Below are 23,844 nucleotides of genomic sequence, written 5' to 3'. Positions count from 1 at the left end.
GTAAGGTAATCTTCTCTGATGAGTCTGATTTTCAGCTTTGCCCAACACCTGGTCATCTAATGGTTAGACGGAGACCTGGAGAGGTGTACAAGGCACAGTGTCTTGCACCCACTGTGAAATTTGGTGGAGGATCGGTGATGATCTGGGGATGCTTCAGCAAGACTGAAATTGGGCAGATTAATCTTTGCGAAGGATGCATGAATCAAGCCGAATGCAAGGTTATCCTGGAAAAACAGTTGATTCCGTCTGCTCAGGCAATGTTACCCAACTCTGTTGACTGTTTTTTCCAGCAGGACAATGCGACATGCCACGCAGCTAGGTCAATCAATGTGTTGATGAAGGACCACCACATCAAATACCAGTCATGGGCAGCCCAATCTCCCGACCTGAACCCCATTGAAAACCTCTGGAATGTAATCAAGAGGAAGATGGATCGTCACAAGCCATCAAACAAAGAACTGCATAAATTTTTTGTACCAGGAGTGGCACAAGTCACCCCAAAGCAATGTGAAAGACTGGTGGAAAGCATGCCAAGATGCATGAAAGCTGTGATTAAAAATCATGGTTATTCCACAAAATATTGATTTCTGAACTCTTCCTGAGTTAGTATTGTTGTTTCTAAATGATTATGAACTTGTTTTCTTTGCCTTATTTGAGGTCTGCAAGCACTGCATTCTTTTGTTGTATTGACCATTTCTCATTTTCTGAAAATAAATACAAAATTTAGTGCTTGGAAATTTGAAGACATGTTGTCAGTAGTTTATAGAATAAAAGAGCAATTTACATTTTACTCAAAAAATACCTATAAAGAGAAAAATCAGACAAACGGAAAATTTTGCAGTAATCTCTTAATTTTTGCCAGAGCTGTATAATAAGACTTCTTCCAGTTTGTCAACAAATACTGGATAATCAGAATATTTGTATTATCTAAAATTGAATTGCAGAAATTTCATTAAAAAAGTGCAAAATCTGAAACAACCCCTTTAAGGAAACCTGTCACTATTCACCAGGTTTTCCTAATATAAAGTATGGCCACCACCTTTAATGCCTCTTTTACAGTATTCTATTAAGGTGTGTAGTCCCTAATCCCCTCTGCATAGCAGAAAAAAAATCTTTTGTTATCTTCAACATACAGTGCGGTCGGCTCCAAATGGTGTCACTGGTCTTGATTCAGCACCTTCTCTATCCACACAATCATCGTCCTACTGCTTGCTTCATATGGATAACGTATTCTACATCATCCACACAGTTCCTCCCAACTGTGTTTCTGCCAGGAGTACTTAGCTTTGCCATGCTGACAACAGAGCAAAGTACTGTAGTGCGTATGCGCTGACTTTACTTCCAAGTCATCGGCGCTCTTTGGCCTTTCCTAGCGCATACGAGTAATGAAGCCCCACTGAATATAATGCAGCCAAAGAAAGTATAATGCAGCCCCATACATTATAATGCAGCCCAATAGAATAAAATGTAGCCCCCAAAGAGTGTAACTCAGCCTCAAAGAATATAATACAAACTCAAAAAGTACAATGCAGCCCCCATAGAGTATAATGCTGTTCCCCCATAGAATATATTGCAGCCTCAATATCTTATAATGCACCTCCATATAGTATAATGCAGCCTCAAATAGTATATTGTACACCCCATATTTCTCCAGCATTATGGCCACCACATATTCACTGATTTAAAAATAAATAATTGCATACTCATATCTCCTTGTTCCCCTGCTGCTTCATTCTCTGCAGAGTGTCTACATTGCAGCTCCACTGCTTGGCACAACGCGCCGTGCGATGACATCACTGCTCCTGCTGCATCAGAAGCAGAGGTGAAATGATGGGAGAGGGAACGTCACCTGATGCTCTCTCCTCCATTATTGGCTTCAACTGTATCGGCATCTATGATGCTGATACAGTTGAATGTGTGATGCGGGAGTGGAGTCGGCACTGGCACAGGGCGCCATAGATTCACGGGCCCCATAGCGGCCATGTGTGCCATTATTAGCGGCACACCTCTGACTGGGGGCCTCTGGGGGAGTGGGGGCCCTAGGCAAATGCCTAGTTTGCCGGCCCCTGGGGGCAACATGTTATAGAGTAGGAGGAGCTGAGTGAATAATATTTGGTGTCATGGGAAAAGATTAAATATAACTTGTAAAGTAATATATCTTGTAAAGACCTTACAAAGGAGCAGGGTGCATTCATTATATGTACAGGAAAGGTGATTCTAACAGATAAATAAGAAAGGGTTCTTTACAGTTAGAGCAGTCAGACTGTGGAATGCCAACCACAAGAGGTAGTAATGGCAGATACTATAACAGTATTTAAAAAAAGTCTGGATGCTTTTCTCACAACAAATGGTATTATGGGTTATACAGTTTATAATCTAGTGATAGAAAATGTATAACTTGTGGTGAACATTGAATTTGATGGACCTATGTCTTTTTTGGACCTATGTAATTAAATGTATAGGACTGCTTTTATTTCTGGGTAAAGGAGTCCAGTGGGCAGTGCTACATAATGATTGACACTTATTTCTGTATGCACAGTCATACTGGGAAGACTATTGATCAAGGAATAGCCGACTGGTCCACAACAAATCTATACATCAATCTACTATATCATTACAGCACGTTTCTTAGGTAAAAATGCACTTATAACTCCACTCTGCACTTTATCTACCAGTACCTTATATATATTTAACTCTATAGCACTTTCCAATATACCTGGTTGATACATTTTTTATGTGCCTTATGATTCCACTCTGCACTTTATCTAGATTGGCACTTTATCTAACTCTTTAACCCTATAGTGGCATATGCACTTTCTTGTATACCTGCATTGTGTATATCTGATTAATTCTATTGTGTTTTTTAACCCCTTTCTGCCATATGACGTACTATCCCGTCCACGTGCCCTGGGACTTAATTCCCAGGGACAGGATAGTGCGCCATAGCGATCAGCGGCGCTCACATGGTGAGCGCCGCTGATCGCGGCTGGGTGTCAGCTGATTATCACAGCTGACACCCGGCACTATGTGTCAAGGGCGGTCACGGACAGCCCCCGACACATTAACCCCTGGCACACTGCGATCAAACACGATCACAGTGTACCGGGGTTTAGGGAAGAATTGGCAGGGAGGGGGCTCCCTCAGTGCTTCCCTGCGACCCCCGCAGCAGCGCGATCTGCAGCGCTGCTGCGGGGGCCTCCTTCCCTGCAGGTCCCTGGATCCAAAATGGCGGCGGGGATCTTCGGGGGCCTGCAGGGAGACGGCTTCCTCATGCCTGCAAAGCGCAGGCACGAGAAAGCCTTCTGCACTGCCTGTGACAGTTATGTCCCCCCTGGGACAATGTAATAAAATTAAAAAAAAAAGTGTAAAAATAATTTATAAAAAAATTGCTAAATAAATGTAAAAAAAAAATATTCCCTAATAAATTCATTTTTTTAAAATAAAAAAAAATAATAAAAGTACACGTTTGGTATCGCCGCGTCCGTAATGACCCGCCCTATAAAACTGTCCCATTAGTTAGTCCCCTTATCAAACCCCTTAAAAATAAAAATAAAAAGCAAAGCAAAAAATAATGCTTTATTATCATACCGCCGAACAAAAAGTGCAATAACGCGCAATCAAAAAGACGTATATATGTGACACCCCAGAGTCCAGTTGTCACAGTGACATTACCTCCCTCTAATGGGTAAAGTCATGCTTGGAGGCAGAAAGAGACCCCAGGCCAGGCAGCATAGATTTATCACAATTTCCTGCTGCAGGTCAGAAAAGGGAGATGCCTTATAAATTCTGGCCAGCAGAGGGGGTTGGTGAGTCAGCTAGAAATCAGCTGAGGGGGTTGTCATGGAAACGAAGCAGCTGGGAGCTGTGAGGAAAAAGGACAGTTACAACCTGAGGACGTGAGGTAAAAAGATCTTTCTGGGAGATCCTGTCAGTTCAAGACAGGCAGAGCTGATCTGTGACGAGGGAAAGGACAAGAGCAGAGACTAAGAGACTCTAGGGAAACTAAAATACTGCATATAGCAGACCCCTGAGTGAAGCGCTAATAAAGAGAAAAGGGACATCAGAGTCCTAGGCTGACAGGAGCTGTAAGTCCTGATAGCCAAATCTGAAAGTACAGGGGATTATAAATTCCTGTGCACATTAATCACCTGAGGGCATGTCAGTGGATAAGGAGCCCGGTGCCGACAGTGAAGAGAACGGTACCCGTGGAATAGGCTTACGCTGACAGCCGTATAGGTTAGTGAAACCATCACGAATAGAGGTTCGCAGCATAGTTATATACAGCGGAGACCCACACACATAGTGCAGAAAGGAAGGTCCTAAATCCCCACCTGGCAAGGTGGCTCCCCTGAATGCCTCCAGGCGAACCGGACTCATTCCATCACCTTTATGTGGTACTCCTGACTGCAACCTATTACCAGTAAAAGGTAAAGAAACAGCACCTCTGAGTCTTTCTCTCATTTCTCTGCACCCCAACATTCACAGCTATTTAGCTATTTTTACTATTAATTTAACATCTTTGCCCTGGGACTAGTGCTCTACCTGTGGAGAGCTATTTTCACCTCAGCTGCGACACACCAACAGACTCAGGGGAACAACACCGCAGCGCTGGTAACTTCTGACTAGAATACCACAGGTGGCGTCACGTATTTCACCATCTAATAACTTTATTTTCATTTTTACCATATAAATACCACACAACTTTCCCCTATTCCATTTACTGGACGCCTCTGGGCCACAGACCGGGTCACCGCCGCCATGACACCGTCTCCCGTTGAAGTCGACGGGCCCGGTACCGAGTACCCCCAGGCCCCGCGGGGCGCTCTATATAAATAACCATGGTACTGCTGAAAACGTCATCTTGTCCCGCAAAAAACGAGCTGCCACACAGCATCATCAGTGAAAAAATAAAAAAGTTATAGCTCGCAGAATAAAGCGATGCAAAAATAATTATTTTTTATATAAAATTGTTTTCATTACATAAAAGCGCCAAAACGTTAAAAAAACAAATGAGGTATCGCTGTAATCGTACTGACCCGAAGAATGAAACCACATTATCAATTTTACCGCACGCGGAACGGTGTAAACGCACCCCCCAAAAGAAATTCTTGAATTACTGGTTTTTGTTCATTCTGAGTGCCAAAAATCAGAATAAAAAGCGATCAAAAAATGTCACATGCCCGAAAATGGTACCAATAAAATCGTCAACTCGTCCCGCAAAAAATAAGACCTCACATGACTCAGTGGGTCAAAATACGGAAAAATTATAGCTCTCAAAATGTGGTGATGCGAAAACTTTTTACAATAAAAAGCGTCTTTTAGCGTGCGACAGCTGCCAAAAATAAAAACACGCTATAAATAGTAAATCAGTTACAAGTATATCGTGGCACAACTGTGTTGGTGCACAAAAGAAGGTTCCCACACCAGAATAGATACCAGAAAAAATTTTTTGGCACTCAACTTTTTGTCAGGAAGCCAGTGCCTTATCCATTAGGCTACTGGGGCAAAAAGATGAGTGCCAAAAAATTTTTTCTGGTATAAATAGTAAATCAAACCCCCTTAGTTAGGGAAAAATAATAAAATTTAAAAAATGTATTCATTTCCATTTTCCCATTAGGGTTAGGGCTAGGGTTAGAGCTTGGGTTAGGGTTAGGGCTAGGGTTAGGGCTGAGGTTAGGGTTAGGGGTGTGTTGGGGTTAAGGTTGGAGTTAGAGTTGGGGGGGTTTCCTCTGTTTGGGCACATCAGGTACTCTCCAAACGCAACATGGCATCTGATCTCAATTCCAGCCATGTTTTTTTTCAGGAAAAGTCAAATGGTGCTCCTTCCCTTCCAAGCTCTGCCATGTGCCCAAACAGTGTTTTACCCCCACATATGGGTTATCAGCCTACTCAGGGGTCCAATTTCTCCTGTTACCCTTAAGAAAATAAAAAATTGGGGGCAAAAATATAATTTTTGTGGAAAATAATATGATTTTTTTTTATTTTCCCACCCGGGCATTATAAACTTCTGTGAAGCACTTGGGGGTTCAAACTGCTCACCACACATCTAGATAAGTTCGATGGCGGGTCTAGTTTCCAAAATGGAGTCACTTGTGGGGAGTTTCAACAGTTTAGGCACATCAGAGGCTCTCCAAATGCGACATGACACCCGCAGACCATTCCATCAAAGTCTGCATTCCAAAACGTCACTACTTCCCTTCCGAGCCCTGACGTGTGCCCATACAGCAGTTTTCTCCCACATATGGGGTATCAGCATACTCAGGACAAATTGGACAACAACTTTTGGGGTCCAATTTCTCCTGTTACCATTGGGAAAATAAAAAAATTGGGGACTAAAAGATAATGTTTGTGGAAAAAATATGATTTTTTTATTTTCACGCCAGGGCATTATAAACTTCTGTGAAGCCCTTTGGGGTTCAATGTGTTCACCACACATCTAGATAAGTTCCTTGGGGGGTCTAGTTTCCAAAATGGTGTCATTTGTGGGGGGTTTCCACTGTTTAGGCACATCAGGGGCTTTCCAAACGTGGCATGACGTCCAATCCCAATTCCAGCCAAAAAAGTCAAATGGCGCTGCTTCCCTTCCGAGCTCTGCCATGCACCCAAATAGTCGTTTACACCCACATATGGGGTATCAGCGTATGCCGGACAAATTGCACAATAACTTTTGGGGTCCTGTTACCCTTGGGAAAATAAAAATTGGGGGTGAAAAGATCATTTTTGTTGAAAAAATATGATTTTTTAATTGTACGGCTGTACATTATAAACTTCTGTAAAGCCATTGTGGGTTAAAAGTTCTCACCACATATCTAGATAAGTTCCTTTTGGGGGTCTAGTTTCGAAAATGGGGTTACTTGTGGGGGGTTTCCACTGTTTAGGTACATCAGGGGCTCTCCAAACGTGACATGGCGTCCGATCTGAATTCCAGCCAGTTTTGCATTGAAAAGTCAAACGGCGCTCCTTCCCTTCTGAGCTCTGCCATGCGCCGAAACAGTGGTCCCCCCCCATTTCAGGTATCAGCGTACTCAGGACAAATTGCACAATAACTTTTGCAGTCCAATTTCTCCTGTTACCCTTGGTAAAATAAAACAAATTGGACCTGAAGTAATTTTTTGTGAAAAAAAAGTTAAATGTTCATTTTTTTTAAACATTCAAGAAATTTCTGTGAAGCACCTGAATGGTTAATAAATTTCTTGAATATGGTTTTGAGCACCTTAAGGGGTGCAGTTTTTAGAATGGTGTCACTTTTGGGTATTTTCTATCATATAGACCCCTCAAAGTGACTTCAAATATGATGTGGTCCCTAATAATAAAATGGTGTTGTAAAAATGAGAAATCGCTGGTCAACTTTTAACCCTTATAACTTCCTAACAAAAAAAAATTTGGTTCCAAAATTGTGCTGATGTAAAGTAAACATGTGGGAAATGTTACTTATTAAGTTTTTTGTGTGCCATATCTCTGTGATTTAAGGGCATAAAAATTCAAAGTTGGAAAATTGCGACATTTTCAAAATTTTCGCCAAATTTCTGTTTTTTTCACAAATAAACGCAAGTTATTTGAATTAAATTTTACCACTAACATGAAGTACAATTTGTCATGAGAAAACAATGTCAGAATCAGTGGGATCCATGGAAGCGTTTCAGAGTTATTATCTCATAAAGGGACAGTGGTCAGAATTGTAAAAATTGGCCCGGTCATGAACGTGCAAACCACCCTTGGGGGTTAATGAAACTTTTTTGTTACATCAATTTTTTTGCACTCATCATTTTTTTTTTTTTGCACTGCAGCACTTTTATACACATTTATTGGTGTTTATTGGTACACTTTGCATTTATTTTTTGAGTTATATATATATTTTTTATTGTGGTGTTTTTTATTTAGGTGTTTTTTACTTGGGCTTTGTTTTGCAATATTATTTTTCCCTTTTTAGGGGGCTTAATACTATATATTATAAAAAAAATGCACCATTATTTCTATTTTTGTTTGATTCAATTGTATTCCTATTCTATTTATTATTAATTATTGAATTAAAAAATAAAATTTATTTTAATATCTACTTGTCTTTTTTGCACTTTTTTTTATATGATATTAACTTGATTTTGTGCTTCACCATTACTTTCTATACAATTTGTTCTACCTCTGATAATCAATATCCCGTATACTAAGCTGCCTGCAGATCTGACACCATGTTACTCGCTTCTCATAATATCCACATAAACCACCACTAGTATAATTTATATTTAGTTATGAGTATTAGAAATGTTTTAGCATTGACATCGTAGCATTTTGGTCTTATTTCGCGTGTGAATTCATTATTAAAATCCCACCTGAAAAATACTGTTGCACTGCTAAAACTCTGAGCTTGTGATGACTTTCCTTGTCTTAGATCATCTGCAACTTGTTTTGGTAGCATGCCTTGACAAAGAAGAGCAAGTCATTTGCATTAAATACTGCTGAAAGTATTTCATAATGAAATTTCACATAATTAATTCACATTTAATCATTATAGGGGCTTGCAAAAGTATTCACCCCTTTGCTTTTTGGTACATTACAACCTGTGTTTAAATATTTTGCAATCCAATTTGTGTGTGATACATCAGCATTAAACAGTCTAAGTTGTTGAAAGAAAATGAGAAAAATATAGGCACAAAGTAAATTTAAGGCTATGTGCCCACGTTAGCATTTAAGACCTGACATAAAACCGGACTCCTTCACAGAAAACGCGTGTTTTATTTCTGTGCGTTTTTTGCTTAAAAACCGCGTGTTTTTGATGCATTTTTTCTGTGCATCATCTGGACTCATAGGAAATAGCTAAAAACGCGGACTTAAGCGGAAAATAATGAACATGCTGCGTTTCTAGCCACTAAGCGTTTCCTATGCGGAAAAAAACGCATCAATTGGCACAAAAAGGCCAAAATGCATTAAAATGAATGGGATGCTTATTTTAAGCGTTTCTGAAGCGTCTGATCCGGCACAAACGCTTCAAAAACGCTTAAGAAAATTGGCGTATGTATTCACCCCTTTTGCTGTGAAGCCCCTAAAAATTTCTGGTGCAAGCAATTATCCTCATAAGTCATGTGCTTAGTGAAAGGACCTGTGTGTAAGAGGTATCACTAACCAAACACCACCATAAAGTCCAAGGAAATCTTCAAACAAGTCAGGGACAAAGTTGTTAAGAAGTACAAGTCAAGGATGAGTTATAAAAAATATCCTAATCTCTCATGACTACCCAGAGCACCATCAAAACCAATTATCATCAACTGGAAAGAACATGGTACCACAACAAATCTGTCAAGAGAGGGCTGCCTGGAAAAACTCTCAGCCTGAGGAAGGAGGGCATTAATCAGAGAGGCAGCACAGAGAACCAAGGTAACCCTGAAGGATCGTAAACCGCAGCAAATCCGTGCGGAAAAATCCGCAGCATGTGCACTGCTTTTTTTTTTTTTTTCCATAGGAAATAAAGGTACTGTACAACACAGCAGAATCTGCTGTGGATCCGCAGAGCCAAAACCGCTGCGGATCTGCAGCAGAATCCGCAGTGTGTGCACACACCCTTATATGAAAGTAAAGGCTTTTTTTCTGTTCATTCTTTCATAAAGGCCAAGTCTCTGGAGTGTACGGCTTATTGTGGTCTTAGGCTGGAGTCACACACAACGATTAAAAAAACGGTCCCATTTTAACGGTCCGAAATCGCACAAAGGTATCTTAACCATTGATCCGTTTTTGATGCGATTTTTCTTAATTGATTCTGAGGTCAGATGAGACCAAAATTGAACTTTATGGTGAGCAAGGTAAACTCTACTTCTGGCGCCAAACCAACACAGCTAATCACCCCAAGAACACCATACCCACAGTGATACAGTGGTGGCAGCATAATGCTGTGAGGATATTTTTCAGCAGAAGGGACATGGAAAATGGTCCAAATCAAGGGGAAGATGGATGGCGTGAAATACAGGGATAATCTTGAACAAAATCTGTTTCAGTCTGTCAGTGATTTGCGACTGGGACGGAAGTTCACCTACCAAAAAGACAATGATGTAAAGCATACCTCTAAAGCAACACTCGAGTGGTGTAAGGGGAAGCGTGTAAATGTTTTGGAGTGGCCTAGTCACAGACCAGACTGTAATCTAATTGAGAATTTGTGGTCTGACTTGAAGATTGCTGCTCACCAGAAGAAACCACCTAACTAGAAGGAACTGGAGCAGTTTTGCTTGAGGAATGGACAAAAATCCAAGTGACAAGATGTGGAAAGCTCAAAAAGAGTTATCCACAGCGACTTGCCACTGTAATTGCCGCAGAAGGAGGCTCTACAAAGTACTGACTTTAGGGGGGTTAGTTATGCTTACTGAAGTTTTCGGTTACTTTGTCCTATTTGTTATTTGCTTGCCAATAAAAAAGAAAAACAAATGTTCACAGTTGTAGGCATGTTCTTTAAATGAACTAATGCAAACCCTCAAAAATAACCAGTGAAATTTCAGGCTGTGAGGTACAAAAACACAAAATAGGGGGGTGAATACTTTTGCTAGCTACTGTATATGCTATGGTACCAATTTGTATGCATCTGTGCTGATATACTAATATGCTACTATTTGTGAATGTACTCAAAGGATATTTAATCAATATGTGATTGAAGAACACTTTACTTCTGGCACTTTTTTTTTTACCAATCAGCTAAGTGAAAAGGCCATGTCTCCTTCATTGCCTATCCTAGCATAATCCAATATGTTGGGTCCTCGTTGTGCCTTGGCATTGTAACTCAGTCTCATTCACATGAACTGTTACCGCTTTATTCAGCTGTTGAGTCTCCCCCTTACTGTTCTAATATTAAAGGGGTTGTCCACTACTGGACAACCCTTTCTTTTATGCTAAAGTGCCACAGATAGGGGTTAAAAACTCATCTCATCTACTATACAAGTGCCGTTTTGGGAGATATGTATTCTTTTTTATATTATCTGACACACTTTAGCATTTTAGACAAGTTGTCCAGTAGTGGAAAACCCCTTTAATGACCTAAGAGAAAACGTTTTTTGCTAGCAGCGCTAACCATTGAGCCACCTTGCTGCCCCTATCTAACTATCCAGGCCCTTGACCCCCACAACTACATTTAATGCAGTTCTGCTCTCTGAAGAGACTCAAGGACCCCAGACCCTCACATATGACACAGTGAAGATCTTAATGATGGGTCATAAATTTATATTCTGGGAAAATATCTTTATCATGTGACAGAAAATCATAAAAGATTTCTGCAGTTATAGTACTGTAATTTGAAAATCAGCAGTGAAGTTAAATAGGCTTTTTAAAAAGAAAAAATATTTTCACTTACTGTATAGAAGACGGTCTGTTTTTTGTTTTTCATACATTAGATCTTGTGTTCGCTCTGCAACTAATAGCTCCAGATGTTTACTATATTTTTCCATCTAATGCAAAGAATAAAAATAATTACATTTTTGCATTCATTCACCTTTTTAATGGGGCTGAATGGCGAGAGATACTAGTAAAACAAAATTAGTTGTCAGAATGTAAAATAATAAAACTTATTAACGCACTTTCGCACTTTAATAATTTGATTTCACTTCTTCTACCACCATGTTCATTTCAACGCAGGCAAAATGGTTCCCTACCTTCCTATTTATGAGTGATGTATGTGAAGGGGGCTGACTTTCTGGTCCATGAGCTAAGCCAGCCTCCTTCTTTGTCACTGCATCAGTCAGGATTTAGAAGGGGGCTGAGATAGCTCATGAAATTACTTTTATTTTTTATTCTAAATAAAACCTTTTTTTATTCCACCAGATAAGCCCTTTAATAACTAACAATATCTAGATCCTCCTGTGAAATGTTCTTTGACATTGCTCTGCAGCAATGTTAAACCATTTGTCATCAACCTACAACAAATGAGATGATGAAAAGATAATGACTTAAATACTTGTTCCATCTAGCTGAGTACATAGTAATTTTCCACACAATTTAACCAAAAATTTCAGATTGATATCCTGCCCAACGAAATATATATATATATACATATATATACTGCTCAAAAAAATAAAGGGAACACTAAAATACCACATCCTAGATATCTCTGAATTAAATATTCCAGTTGCAAATCTTTATTCATTGCATAGTGGAATGTGTTCAGAACAATAAAACATAACAATTATCAATGTAAATCAAAATGAATATCCCATGGAGGTCTGGATTTGGAATAATACTCAAAATCAAAGTGGAAGATCAAATTACAGGCTGATCCATCTTTAGTAGAATTGCCTCATAACAAGGAAAAGATGCTCAGCAGTATGTGTGGTCTCCACGTGCCCGTATGACCTTCCTGCAATGCCTGGGCATGCTCTTGATGATGAGGCCGATGCTCTCCTGAGGGATCTCCTCCCAGACCTGGGCTAAAGCATCCGCCAACTCCTGGACAGTGTGTGGTGCAATGTGACGTTGGTGGATGGAGCGAGACATGATGTCCCAGATGTGCTCAATCGGATTCAGGTCTGGGGAACGGGCGGGCCAGTCCATTGCTTCAATGCCTTCATCTTGCAGGAACTGCTGACACACTCCAGCCACTAGAGTTGAGCGACTTTTGGTTTTTTAGGGTCGCGTTTCGTTTTGTGAAACCCGACTTTTCCAAAAGTCGGGTCGAGCAAGATCGTCCGATTATAGGGAAAAGTCGGGGTCGTCCCGAAACACGAAACCCAATGTAAGTCAATGGGGAATAAAAGTCGGCAGTGAGAGGAGGACAGGAAACACACCTACAGTGCCCATTTGAATGCCAAAAGCATCAATTCTTCTTACTTAAGCTTGTCAACCTTAATTAACTTCATAATACAAGTTACGCACTGAAAAATGGGGGTTATTTGGCTAAATTTGTGGGGGGAGGGCTGGCTGCAGGTTTTCATGTGCCCTGGGCGAAAGAGCGCCCCTTTAACACATACCACAACTCATCATGCTCCGATACGGCAGAGAAATAGCGGTATAGTACAATGAAAAATACCTCACTTTTTACATCTCATGACGAGGCCCATCTATTTCTCCATACAAAATCATTGGTCCCATATAATGTTTGAAACAGTATATGATGAGCTCCACATAATGCTACAGTATATGTTGGTCCCCATGGATGAAGCTCCACTGTCTTATGGGCCCAAATAATGCTCCAAACATAATGGGCCCCATTTCTAATGCTCTAGTGTATAATGGGCCCTGTAAATGCTGCTCCAGTGTCTGATGTCCACCTTTGGAATGTTCCAGTGTATGGTGGGCCCCATCTATCATTCTCCAGAGTATATTGCTCCCCAAAAATTGCTGTCCCAACATAGAAAACAATCAAATAAGTCTCCTCGCTAGGGAATCCCTGTACTTGTCTGGACAGGTGCTGTAGCTTGCTTAACAGCTCGCCAGCCGTTCTCACGCCCAGTATGGATTGCACGTGATTGCACAAAGGTTAGAAAGGGTACCGTATCCCTGGATAACATGTATGGATAGCGTACACATTCAAAATATATGTCTATACAGCATGAGGCAGGCTCAGACGGTGTTAGGCCCAGTATGGATTGCACGTCATTGCACAAAGGTTAGAAGGGGTACCGTATCCCCGGATAACATGTATGGATAGCGTACACATTCAAAATATATGTCTATACAGCATGAGGCAGGCTCAGACTGTGTTAGGCCCAGTATGGATTGCACGTCATTGCACAAAGGTTAGAAAGGGTACCGTATCCCCGGATAACATGTATGGATAGCGTACACATTCAAAATATATGTCTATACAGCATGAGGCAGGCTCAGACGGTGTTAGGCCCAGTATGGATTGCACGTCATTGCACAAAGGTTAGAAGGGGTACCGTATCCCCGGATAACATGTATGGATAGCGTACACATTCAAAATATATGTCTATACAGCATGAGGCAGGCTCAGACGGTGTTAGGCCCAGTATGGATTGCACGTCATTGCACAAAGGTTAGAAGGGGTACCGTATCCCCGGATAACATGTATGGATAGCGTACACATTCAAAATATATGTCTATACAGCATGAGGCAGGCTCAGACGGTGTTAGGCCCAGTATGGATTGCACGTCATTGCACAAAGGTTAGAAGGGGTACCGTATCCCCGGATAACATGTATGGATAGCGTACACATTCAAAATATATGTCTAGACAGCATGAGGCAGGCTCAGACGGTGTTAGGCCCAGTATGGATTGCACGTGATTGCACAAAGGTTTGAAAGGGTACCGTATCCCCGGATAACATGTATGGATAGCGTACACATTCAAAATATATGTCTATACAGCATGAGGCAGGCTCAGACGGTGTTAGGCCCAGTATGGATTGCACGTCATTGCACAAAGGTTAGAAGGGGTACCGTATCCCTGGATAACATGTATGGATAACGTACACATTCAAAATATATGTCTATACAGCATGAGGCAGGCTCAGACGGTGTTAGGCCCAGTATGGATTGCACGTCATTGCACAAAGGTTAGAAAGGGTACCGTATCCCCGGATAACATGTATGGATAGCGTACACATTCAAAATATATGTCTATACAGCATGAGGCAGGCTCAGACGGTGTTAGGCCCAGTATGGATTGCACGTGATTGCACAAAGGTTAGAAAGGGTACCGTATCCCCGGATAACATGTATGGATAGCGTACAAATTCAAAATATATGTCTATACAGCATGAGGCAGGCTCAGACGGTGTTAGGCCCAGAATGGATTGCACGTCATTGCACAAAGGTTAGAAGGGGTACCGTATCCCCGGATAACATGTATGGATAGCGTACACATTCAAAATATATGTCTATACAGCATGAGGCAGGCTCAGACGGTGTTAGGCCCAGTATGCATTGCACGTCATTGCACAAAGGTTAGAAAGGGTACCGTATCCCCGGATAACATGTATGGATAGCGTACACATTCAAAATATATGTCTATACAGCATGAGGCAGGCTCAGACGGTGTTAGGCCCAGTATGGATTGCACGTCATTGCACAAAGGTTAGAAGGGGTACCGTATCCCCGGATAACATGTATGGATAGCGTACACATTCAAAATATATGTCTATACAGCATGAGGCAGGCTCAGACGGTGTTAGGCCCAGTATGGATTGCACGTCATTGCACAAAGGTTAGAAAGGGTACCGTATCCCTGGATAACATGTATGGATAGCGTACACATTCAAAATATATGTCTATACATCATGAGGCAGGCTCAGACGGTGTTAGGCCCAGTATGGATTGCACGTCATTGCACAAAGGTTAGAAGGGGTGCCGTATCCCCGGATAACATGTATGGATAGCGTACACATTCAAAATATATGTCTATACAGCATGAGGCAGGCTCAGACGGTGTTAGGCCCAGTATGGATTGCACGTCATTGCACAAAGGTTAGAAGGGGTACCGTATCCCCGGATAACATGTATGGATAGCGTACACATTCAAAATATATGTCTATACAGCATGAGGCAGGCTCAGACGGTGTTAGGCCCAGTATGGATTGCACGTCATTGCACAAAGGTTAGAAGGGGTACCGTATCCCCGGATAACATGTATGGATAGCGTACACATTCAAAATATATGTCTATACAGCATGAGGCAGGCTCAGACGGTGTTAGGCCCAGTATGGATTGCACGTGATTGCACAAAGGTTAGAAAGGGTACCGTATCCCCGGATAACATGTATGGATAGCGTACACATTCAAAATATATGTCTATACAGCATGAGGCAGGCTCAGACGGTGTTAGGCCCAGTATGGATTGCACGTCATTGCACAAAGGTTAGAAGGGGTACCGTATCCCCGGATAACATGTATGGATAGCGTACACATTCAAAATATATGTCTATACAGCATGAGGCAGGCTCAGACGGTGTTAGGCCCAGTATGGATTGCACGTCATTGCACAAAGGTTAGAAGGGGTACCGTATCCCCGGATAACATGTATGGATAGCGTACACATTCAAAATATATGTCTATACAGCATGAGGCAGGCTCAGACGGTGTTAGGCCCAGTATGGATTGCACGTCATTGCACAAAGGTTAGAAAGGGTACCGTATCCCCGGATAACATGTATGGATAGCGTACACATTCAAAATATATGTCTATACAGCATGAGGCAGGCTCAGACGGTGTTAGGCCCAGTATGGATTGCACGTCATTGCACAAAGGTTAGAAAGGGTACCGTATCCCTGGATAACATGTATGGATAGCGTACACATTCAAAATATATGTCTCAGGAGGCAGGCTCAGATGGTGTCAGGCACAGTATGGATTTGACGGCCCAGATTACACAGCGGAGGAGCAGGGAGAGGTAAAGATTGCAAATGCTGGGGCCCTGGCCAAGCAAGGGGGGCCCACTCATGGGCGTCGGTACTGGCACTGGGCCCCTCATAGTACAGCGGTGTGTCTGACGGCGGGTGTGCACCACCACCGTCAGAGACACTTGATTGCACTATGAGGGACCCTGTGCCAGTGCCCGCGCCCAAGAGTCGGCCTACCCACCTGTCCAGGGCAACGGCACTCGCACAGTGTCGTGCGGTAGGTGGTGACCCCGGCCATGGGGGGGGAGGCAGCACAGTTAGGGAGTTTTAGAAAGTGGCATATGTTGATGTTGGACATTCAGCTGATGCAAAAGGCGAAATAGGTGAAGTACCAGGAAGAGGTGGACCAAAGCAAGCCATTTTTCTGTCACCCTATGTGTCATCAGGGGAAGGTGGGACAAAATCCTTGGAAACCCATGCGTGGTTCATTTTAATGAAGGTTAGATCATCCACATTTTGGGTTGACAGACGGGTCCTTTTTTCTGTCAGGATTGATCCAGCTGCACTGAAGACTCTTTCAGATAGCACACTTGCAGCTGGGCAAGCGAGCTCCTGTAAGGCATATTGTGCCAATTCAGGCCAGGTGTCCAGTTTAGCGGCCCAATAGTCAAAGGGGAATGACCTGTGTGGGAGAACATCGATATGGGAGGAAAAGTAGTTTGTAACCATAGTTGACAACTGGTGTCTCCTGTCACTTTCCATCGATGCAGTATTACCAGTTGTGTGAGCGGTATTTGAAAAATCAGTCCACAACATTGTCATGAAACCCCTGTCTCCAACGCCACTTCTGCTGTGTGCACCACGAACACCTCTGCCAAGCTGCCCCTGGCCCGTATGGCTCGTGTGAGAACCATCACCGCTGCTGTGTGCTGGGAATGCCTCAAGCAAACGATTTACCAGAGTTGCTTGTTTATTAGCCAATATTAGGTCAAGGTTCTCCTGTGGCATGATATTTTGTAATTTGCCTTTATAGCGTGGATCCAGGATGCTGGCCAACCAGTAGTCGTCATCGTTCATCATTTTGGCAATGCGGGGGTCCCTTTTTAGGATCCGCAAGGCATAATCTGACATGTGGGCCAATGTTCCCGGTGTCAATGATGCACTGCGAGTGCTGGGTGGAGGAGCACTTTCTGGCAAATCCACATCCCTCCAGTCACGCACAAACCCTGTACCAGACCTTGCCACGCCAACATTTTCACTTGCCCCACGAGATGCATCCTCCTCCCCTAAGTAATCATCCCCATCATCCTCCTCCTCCTCTTCTTCCTCCACCTCGTCCAGGAGAGGTCCCTGAGCAGACAATGGCTGAATGTCATCAAGGATTCCCTCCTCCTCTTCCTCCTCATCAACATTGGCTGCAGACGCCTGCTCCTTAAGGTGCATCAAAGTTTGCATGAGCAGACACATAAGTGGGATGCTCATGCTTAGGATGGCGTCGTCTGCGCTTACCAGCCGTGTGCATTCCTCAAAACACTGAAGGACTTTACAAAGGTCTTTCAGCTTCGACCACTGCACGCCTGTCAACTCCATGTCTGCTCTCAAAGTGCCTGGCCGTGTATCCTCCCACAAATGCATTATGGCCTGCCTCTGCTCGCACAGCCGCTCCACCATGTGCAGGGTGGAGTTCCACCTTGTTGCAATGTCGATAATGAGGCGGTGGTTGGGAAGGTGGAGCAATCGCTGCAGCTTCTGCATACGAACGGAGTGTACAGGCGACCGGCGGATGTGCGCGCACAGTCTTCGCACCTTCTGGAGCAGGGCTGTTAACTCCGGATAATTTTTGAGAAAGCACTGCACCACCAGGTTCAAGGTGTGAGCCAAGCAAGGTATGTGGCTGAGTTTTGAAAGGGCTATGGCGGCCACAAAATTACGGCCGTTATCACTAACTACCTTGCCTGCCTCAAGATGTACACTGCCCAGCCATGACTCAGTTTGTCGCTTCAAGTACTCGGCCAGCACCTCGGCGGTGTGTCTGTCGCCCAAACACATCATCTGCAACACAGCCTGCTGACGCTTTCCACTAGCTGCTCGATAGGGGGACACATCGTGTGCAACAGTGGCAGCTGCAGATGGAGTGCTCGTACGACTGCGGTCTGTGGACGAGCTGTCGCTTCTGGAGGAGGAGGAGGAGGAGGAGGAGGGTCGAACGCCTACAGCCAACTGTTTCCTATACCGTGGGCTAGGCAGCACTGTCCCACCACCGCTGTCCCCTGTGGACCCTGCATCCACCACATTAACCCAGTGCGCAGTGATGGACACGTAACGGCCCTGGCCATCCCGACTGGACCATGCATCAGTTGTGAGGTGCACCTTTCCGCTCACTGACTGCTTGAGTGCATGGACAATGCGGTCTTTCACATGATGGTGGAGGGCTGGGATGGCTTTGCGAGAGAAGAAGTGGCGACTGGGTAGGTCATAGCGTGGTACTGCATAGGCCATGAGTAAACGGAAAGCTGTGCTTTCCACCAACCGAAAGGGCATCATCTCAAACGAGATTAGTTTGGCAATGTGGGCGTTCAAACCCAGTGTACGCGGATGAGAGACTGAGTACTTTCTTGACCTACTCATAGTGTCTGGGAGGGTGAGCTGGACTTGAGAGCTGCATATGGTGGAAGTAGCGGTGGACAGGGCGGACTGAGAGAGGGTTGATGATGGTGATGGAGTTGTTGTTCTTTCTGATGGCCTAGAATCAGTCTTTCATTGATATAACAGTGGGATTCCCTGACTGCTGTGGCCTTGCAACGACACCTCAACATTTGCTGCTGTGCTAACCGGTGGGCTTACAGTGGGGGAAACAATGTAGCGTTGCTGACTACCTTCGTTGTGATCAGTTGCACATGTGGCACTTGAGGTTTGGTGTTGTGTCCACGCTTGCAAGTGCATGCTGGTTAAATGTCTAAGCATGCAACTGGTATTCAAATTTTTCAGATTTTTCCCTCGGCTAAAGGTCTTTGCGCACTTCTTACAGATAACCTTGGCCTGATCATGAGGATTTTGTTCAAAAAACTGCCACACTGCACTCTTCCTACTTTGGCAGACATTTTGCGGCCTAGCACGCTGTGATCTTTTGACCCTCTGGACAAGCTGTCCAGCAACTCTTTTGATGTTTGGAACCTGTCTTTGGAGTGCTCCGGGCCTGCCAGATAACAGCTGTTGCGATGTCGATGTCTGCTGTGGATGCTCCTCATCTGAGCTATTGGAAGCAGCACCCTCTTCCCCCAATGGATGCCAATCTGGGTCAACAACTGGGTCATCCATCACCTCCTCTTCTATGTCATGTGCACCTTTCTCTGTGTCACCGTGTATGGTGGTATAGTGTGCGGGAAGGGGCACCTGAGTCTCATCAGGGTCAAAATCTGGCTCTGTACACTGCGAGGACAATGTAGTGCTCTGAGTGAATGTACCAGCAGAATCATCCATCAGCGGCTGTGCATCAGTGCACTCCATGTCAGATTCATCTTGGCCTGGGTAATTCACCATTTGACTTGATAATCCAGGCATGGTATGTGAAAACAGCTCCATGGAGTAATCAGTAGTATGGCCTGCGTCATCCTTCAATCTTGGTTGGGGTGAAGGACACAAGGAAAGGTGTGGTTCATGAACATGAGCCTCCAATGACGACTCAGTGCTTTTACTTTTTACAACTGAAGAAGAGGAGGCGATAGAGCTGGAGGCTGAGTCAGTAATGTAAGACAAAACTTTTTCCTGATGCTCTGCCTTTAAAAGCGGTTTGCCAACTCCTAGAAAACTAAGCGTTTGAGTCCTTATGTAGCCAGACGATGACGCAGGGTCAGCACCTCCTGCATTCGGTCCTATTTTGCTCTTGCCACTACCATCAGATCCACCACCAACACCATCATTACCAGCTGCCAACCCCCGCCCAATTCCACGGCCTCTTCCACCAGCCTTCCTCATTTTTGGTAGAAATGTAGACAAAATCCAACAAACTATATAGTAATGTAAAACAAGGTACAAGGTGTCTATAGGACAGGGGAGTTTTAGAATCTCTGCGTACACTTGTGGACAGTGGACACTTGTGGATTGTGTGCGGCCCACTGATATCTGAGCGCTATGTAACACGCTCGATGGCACAGCTGCCTGTGACCAAAGTGACGAGAGGATAATGGAGATTTTGAATCTCTGCGTACACTTTTGGACACTGGACACTTGTGGATTGTGTGCGGCCCACTGATATCTGAGCGCTATGTGACACGCTCGATGGCACAGCTGCCTGTGACCAAAGTGACGAGAGGATAATGGAGATTTTGAATCTCTGCGTACACTTGTGGACAGTGGACACTTGTGGATTGTGTGCGGCCCACTGATATCTGAGCGCTATGTGACACGCTCGATGGCACAGCTGCCTGTGACCAAAGTGACGAGAGGATAATGGAGATTTTGAATCTCTGCGTACACTTTTGGACACTGGACACTTGTGGATTGTGTGCGGCCCACTGATATCTGAGCGCTATGTGACACGCTCGATGGCACAGCTGCCTGTGACCAAAGTGACGAGAGGATAATGGAGATTTTGAATCTCTGCGTACACTTTTGGACACTGGACACTTGTGGATTGTGTGCGGCCCACTGATATCTGAGCGCTATGTGACACGCTCGATGGCACAGCTGCCTGTGACCAAAGTGACGAGAGGATAATGGAGATTTTGAATCTCTGCGTACACTTTTGGACACTGGACACTTGTGGATTGTGTGCGGCCCACTGATATCTGAGCGCTATGTGACACGCTCGATGGCACAGCTGCCTGTGACCAAAGTGACGAGAGGATAATGGAGATTTTGAATCTCTGCGTACACTTTTGGACACTGGACACTTGTGGATTGTGTGCGGCCCACTGATATCTGAGCGCTATGTGACACGCTCGATGGCACAGCTGCCTGTGACCAAAGTGACGAGAGGATAATGGAGATTTTGAATCTCTGCGTACACTTTTGGACACTGGACACTTGTGGATTGTGTGCGGCCCACTGATATCTGAGCGCTATGTGACACGCTCGATGGCACAGCTGCCTGTGACCAAAGTGACGAGAGGATAATGGAGATTTTGAATCTCTGCGTACACTTTTGGACACTGGACACTTGTGGATTGTGTGCGGCCCACTGATGTCTGAGCGCTATGTGACACGCTCGATGGCACAGCTGCCTGTGACCAAAGTGACGAGAGGATAAGGGAGATTGGATTGCTTTTAAAAAAGCAGTTTGCGGAGCAGTGGGTAAACAGCAATGCCAGCGTGTCAGGAAGCCTTAAAAGGCAGCCCAACAACCAACACCACTGATACACCACAATATAGCCTCCCCTTGCACTGCACACACAGTGACTTGTGTGTTGTGCAGGCCAAATCGCTAGCAGCAGAAGCAGTTTTTTTGTCTTCTTCCCTGCCTAACGCTCTCCCTACAGAATCAGCAGCAACCTCTCCCTATACTAAGATCGGCAGAAGTAAGATGGCGGTCGGCGTGCACGCCCTTTTATACCCCCTGTGACGCCCACCAAAGCAAGCCATTCACTTGCATGCCCTTCTGAAAGATGGTGGTGACCCGTGCCTATGTCATCACGTTGCCCACAGTGTCCGTGGATCCTGATTGGCTGAAAAAGAGCGCAAAACAAACTTTTGAAATGCGACTTTGGCGCGTAAGTCGCCGACCTCGTGGCCAACCTCATCCTAGGGTCGGGTTTCGTTTCATGAAACCCGACTTTGCCAAAAGTCGGCGACTTTTGAATTTTTTCGACCCGTTTCGCTCAACTCTACCAGCCACATGAGGTCTGACATTGTCCTGCATTAGGAGGAACCCAGGGCCAACCGCACCAGCATATGGTCTCACAAGGGGTCTGAGGATCTCATCTCGGTACCTAATGGCATAATGAAAACCTGGCACGCAACTTAAATGCTTAAATGGAGCAGTTTATTTGTAGTACCAAACAAAACGTTTCGGTCAGTGCAGACATTCATCAGTTACATGCCCAAAGATTGTCTGTACTTAAATTGGAGGGCACTTTTTGTATGTCCCCATAAAGCCAAATGTCAGTGTGCTGCTGGAGCGCAGTTAAGTCTTAGTTGTCTGGCAGAGAAGAGCGTCCAGGAGGACCAGGCTTGCGCTTTCTCTGCCAGACAACTAAGACTTAAGACTTAGTTTGATATTTTGATAGATGAAACTTTTCTTAACCACAGTACTGCTGTATATAGTAAAAATCGCATCTCCTTTGAAGCCTAGCAACAAGTTGGGTTTCAAGGGAGCTCCGTAGTGACAAGCACGGAGGTCTTCCACAGACCCCCAGATCGCGAAGCAACCCATTGGCGACCTTCAATCACGTCATGGGTGTACTGATGGCCGCATGGAATCATGCGTTCCCATGGTGGTGCACTGTTAATGCCATTTTCAGAATTTGACAGCAGCATTTAACAAGTTAACAATTGGTTGTTAGAGACAGGTCCTGGCTGTAACACACAGCTATTGGCTGCCATTTCTTTGCCTGTGTGGATCGTATGGGTAAAAAACACAGAAAGTTTTTGCCAAAAATAATGTGGGCTTATTGATATCTACTCCCTTTTTTTTATCTCATATCCACCTGAAAGATGAAATCTACAAAGAAAATAAATGCATGTAGAACCAAAGATATTAAAAATATTTTCATATCAGATCTTTGGTTTATATATGCGCTTATTTTTACTGTAGGTTTTACATTTAGGCAGTGCTGAGCCGCTGTAATTTCCATGGTGATCCCTTGGTACACTCCCCTCTTTCATATATTTACTTAGTTCAGAGTGTCCTATACTTGAAAGATGCAACCAAACAAGCTCTCCAAACAGCCCTATTTTATAATCATACAGTTGTACTCTAAATTACTCAACCCCCATTGTAAAGTAGACAGACTGTTTACAATAAACCATCAGGATATCTTGATACATAGATCATTTTGCCACAGCTTATATACACCAGATTACTGTATTAACACTATTGTGTATGTATCTGTATGCATTCATCAGTATTATGAACCAAAATTAAATACTGAGATATAGGTAATCTCAGAAAAAGAAAGAACTATAACAGATAAAATGCAAATTTATTTTAACTAAATTATAATGAAAAAAGACGCAGATAAAATTACAGGAAGTACCTCAACACAAGGGACACCAAGAATACCTGGACTAAAATAAATATATGACCCGACCCAGAGTGTAGCCATAAGGGCAGGGAAATCATACAATGCTAGAGTCTAAAGATCATGGCCTCAGAAGAAACGAGACAGGGTGAAGAGAAACAGAAACCTGGCTTATCACCTATATCCGCGTCTCATCTTTAATATTTAAGGTGTTACGGGCTTGCAGAATGCACCAAATAATAAAGATGGGACAAGGTGCGTTCACAGCCTGGGGTCCACCGTGCAGAGATGGTAACCGCTGCTCGGTAATGGAGGACACTATATGGCGGTATAATAAATGGACACACGTGGGTTAACGTTACCCGGTGTGTACGAGGCGAACTCTGTTGGCTCACAGAGCCGC

General features: G+C 43.8%; 1 protein-coding gene across 1 annotated transcript in view; it reads right to left on the bottom strand.

Moving 5' to 3' along the window:
* Positions 1–23,844, bottom strand: part of LOC141055759 (atrial natriuretic peptide receptor 1-like) — a 152,407-nt gene that overhangs the window by 83,162 nt on the left and 45,401 nt on the right. Inside the window, exons 3-4 of the mRNA XM_073552459.1 lie at positions 11,324–11,417; positions 8,328–8,415 (exon numbers count right to left, since the gene is read on the bottom strand). Coding sequence (XP_073408560.1) covers positions 8,328–8,415; positions 11,324–11,417 — 182 coding nt within the window. The remainder of the gene's footprint in view (positions 1–8,327; positions 8,416–11,323; positions 11,418–23,844) is intronic.

This window comes from Dendrobates tinctorius, unplaced genomic scaffold (assembly GCF_039654945.1).
Source record: "Dendrobates tinctorius isolate UK_male_01 unplaced genomic scaffold, ASM3965494v1 ptg000191l, whole genome shotgun sequence".
NCBI classification, from domain to species: domain Eukaryota; kingdom Metazoa; phylum Chordata; class Amphibia; order Anura; family Dendrobatidae; genus Dendrobates; species Dendrobates tinctorius.
This window is presented reverse-complemented; position numbering and strand designations above follow the sequence as displayed.